Genomic DNA, 2975 nt, shown 5'->3' on the forward strand with positions numbered 1-2975 from the left:
CCTTTCATTTTTCTCTCTGCTCTCTCCCATGTTCCTCCACTTTCCTTTGCTTTAATGATTGTCCCATACTCACAAAGCCATTAAAAAAGTTTCAGATTTTTTATTTTTTATTTTTTATTTTTTCTGGGTTTGTGATGATATCCTTGGAATGTTAAGAAACTTGATTTTGATTTGGTTTCAGAAAGAACAAGAGGAAGAAAAGGAAGGAAAAAGATAGAAGGAAGAGAAAAGAAAAGAAAAAAGTACAAAACGATGTCGTTTTGGCATTTCGAGTCATTCGAGGCAGAGATAATTCAAGCTACCTAGCAGTTCTATATATCATCCTCATTTTGACCTCTAATGAAGGGGAAAGGAGAGATGAGAAGTGTGGATTCCCTCTTTACATGGTCTATTCCATGTCATTGAAGGGGCATTGAGGGTGTTCAACTTTGTTTGGATCGAGAGATGAGAAAAGAAAAAAAATTATTATAGTTTCTCACCCAGGTGAGAAAAGAAATGAAATAACTATAGTTTCTCATTATCGTGTTTGAATGAATAAAAGATAAAAGAATGTGATTTCACATATGTTATTTGGATAGAGTAAATGAAAAAAAAAAAAAAAAAGTGTTTTTGTTTCATTTTATCAAAATAACATTCCATATGAATAAATTATTTTTTCAACTTCTTTCATCAAAGGATAATTTTGATATTTTAAAAGTGTTTTCATTAAATTCATTTTTTTCCCCACCAAATCTCACTATTTTTTGTGATAAATAAAACATAACGTTGGTGTGAGTTTTTTTTTTCAATTTCTCACATACTTGACTATCACAATTTCTTTTATTTTTTTTACCAAATCCCTCTATCCAAACTGAGTCTTGGAACTCCAAGCATTTTTCTACTGAAAACATAACCATCAAATCAACTAAACCATTTTTTATTTTCATTTTGTCAAAAATAAATAACAGATGTTATCAAATAGGATCTAATTGGTAAATTAAAACACATTCATTTTGCCCTTACATTACACAATACAAAATATATATCTGCGATATCACATATGATCGATACAGAAAAACAAAGACAAATGATATCTACGAATCACAAAATAAATTTCACAAAAATCGTTTAGAAACCTTTGTCGGTCGATCTTAAACGTTGTCGACAACTTTAAGATGATTTTCGTGAAACATTTTTTTTGTAATCCATTGTAAATTTATGGGCTCAAACTTAACAAGGTTTAAGGGGTTTCCCACATAGACAATCATTATAAACAAAGGAGGACGCTTCGAGATGATCAAACGGGGAGCCCACCGGAATGGGGCCGCAGAGGTGGTTGTGGCTGAGATCAAGGTGGCCTATATATGTGGCCGATGTAATCGATTTCGGAATCGGACCCGTCAGCCGATTATATGAAAAATCCATTGCCGTAAAGTAGGATCTCGGCCCAAACCCGTCTGGTATGGTCCCTTCAAATGCATTTCGGCTCAAATTCAATATAGTAATGCTCGATGCAATCAATGTCGGTGGTATCGTTCCCGATATTCGGTTTCCATCGAGATTCAAAGTAGATAGAACTGCCATTTTGCCGATATTTTCTGGTATCGGACCCGAAATTTGGTTGAAAGAAAGATCCAAATCGGCGAGGCGGTATATGTAAGATACCGAGACGGGGATTGACCCAGTGAGTCGGTTCCGACTCAGTAAAGCCCTGCTCAGCATTCGGAGCTTGCCGAAATTACGTGGAATCGTTCCGGAGAGCTGGTTGTTCCGGAGATCCAAGTGCATCAATGAGGAGAGGTTGGTTATCGAACGTGGTATGGTGCCGGTGATATTGTTATCGGCAACGTTTAAAACAGTGAGTCGACTCAGTCGGCCGATATCGGCCGGAATTTCGCCGGAGATTTTGTTTCCGATCAAGTCGAGGATTCGGAGAAAGGGAAGGTTAGTAATGCAGGGTGGGATAGGACCGGAAATGCCCTTCCAGTCGGCGATGATGATGCTGGAGAGCCGGTTGAGTCGGCATATGGAGGGAGAGATATAACCGGTCATGAAACCGGTGCGGTGGGCTTTCTCGTAGATGGGATCTTCGGACTCGCCGCGGAGGTTGATGTCGGCGACTCGGCGTGTGGTGGGGTCGCAGCTCACGCCGAACCAGTTGTGGCAACAGTCGGTGCCATTCCAGGAGTTGAATATGCCCAAGTGGTGGGGTTCGTGTAGGACAGCTCTCAAGGCCATCAAGGCTGCTCGATCCGACGGTAGGCACGAGTACACGGCGGAGCTCATAGACAGCAAGAGAGCTGTGATGAAGATGAGGCTTCCCATTTCTCTCTCTCTCTCTCTCTCTCTCTGTGTGTGTGTGAAACTCGCTGCTTTCTCTGTCTAAGAGAGCACAGACATTACTCATGCAGTGTAATAACTGAGAATGCTAGAGACGTTGGGCCTTGGCATTTTATATAGGGAAGTACTAAATACACTCAATATTTTTCTCACTACACACTAGGAGGTCTGTACTGATTGATTATTCCGCAGTCACCACGTATAAACACGTGATAGTTGAAAAGATAAATAGGTAGAATATTACGTTTGGTGATGAAGGAATATAAAAGCGAAATTTGGCTATAAATTTTTTTTTACCTTCCTTTTATTATTAGAAGGATTAAGAAAAAAGTTATACTTTCTAAACCCTTTTATAATTATAAAATCTTATATAAAGAATAAAATTTATTATTTAAATATTTTATCAGACTATTATACCCTCACATATACACAATCCAGATATAAAATTTATCTTCTCTCTCGTCTCTCACTTCTAACCCTAGCTTCCTCCATGGCCGGAGCTGTGTCATTCCTAAGCTCCGACGATCTCTCTCTGCATCTTCTTAACTCTCCTCCTTCAACTGTTCATCTTCTATCTTGTCTCTCTCTTCTAATCCTAGCTGCCTCCATGGCCGGAGCTGTGGAGAACTTACAAATCGCGCTGATACACATATATA

General features: G+C 39.0%; 1 protein-coding gene across 1 annotated transcript; it reads right to left on the reverse strand.

Moving 5' to 3' along the window:
- Positions 1-950: 950 nt before the first annotated feature.
- On the reverse strand, positions 951-2406 carry LOC114292855 (uncharacterized). Its single transcript, XM_028236869.2, has one exon. The coding sequence runs from the start codon at positions 2302-2304 to the stop codon at positions 1210-1212; it is 1095 nt and encodes a 364-aa protein (XP_028092670.2). The 5' UTR covers positions 2305-2406; the 3' UTR covers positions 951-1209.
- Positions 2407-2975: the final 569 nt, after the last annotated feature.

Source organism: Camellia sinensis, chromosome 14 (assembly GCF_055761805.1).
Source record: "Camellia sinensis isolate YWXY chromosome 14, ASM5576180v1, whole genome shotgun sequence".
NCBI classification, from domain to species: domain Eukaryota; kingdom Viridiplantae; phylum Streptophyta; class Magnoliopsida; order Ericales; family Theaceae; genus Camellia; species Camellia sinensis.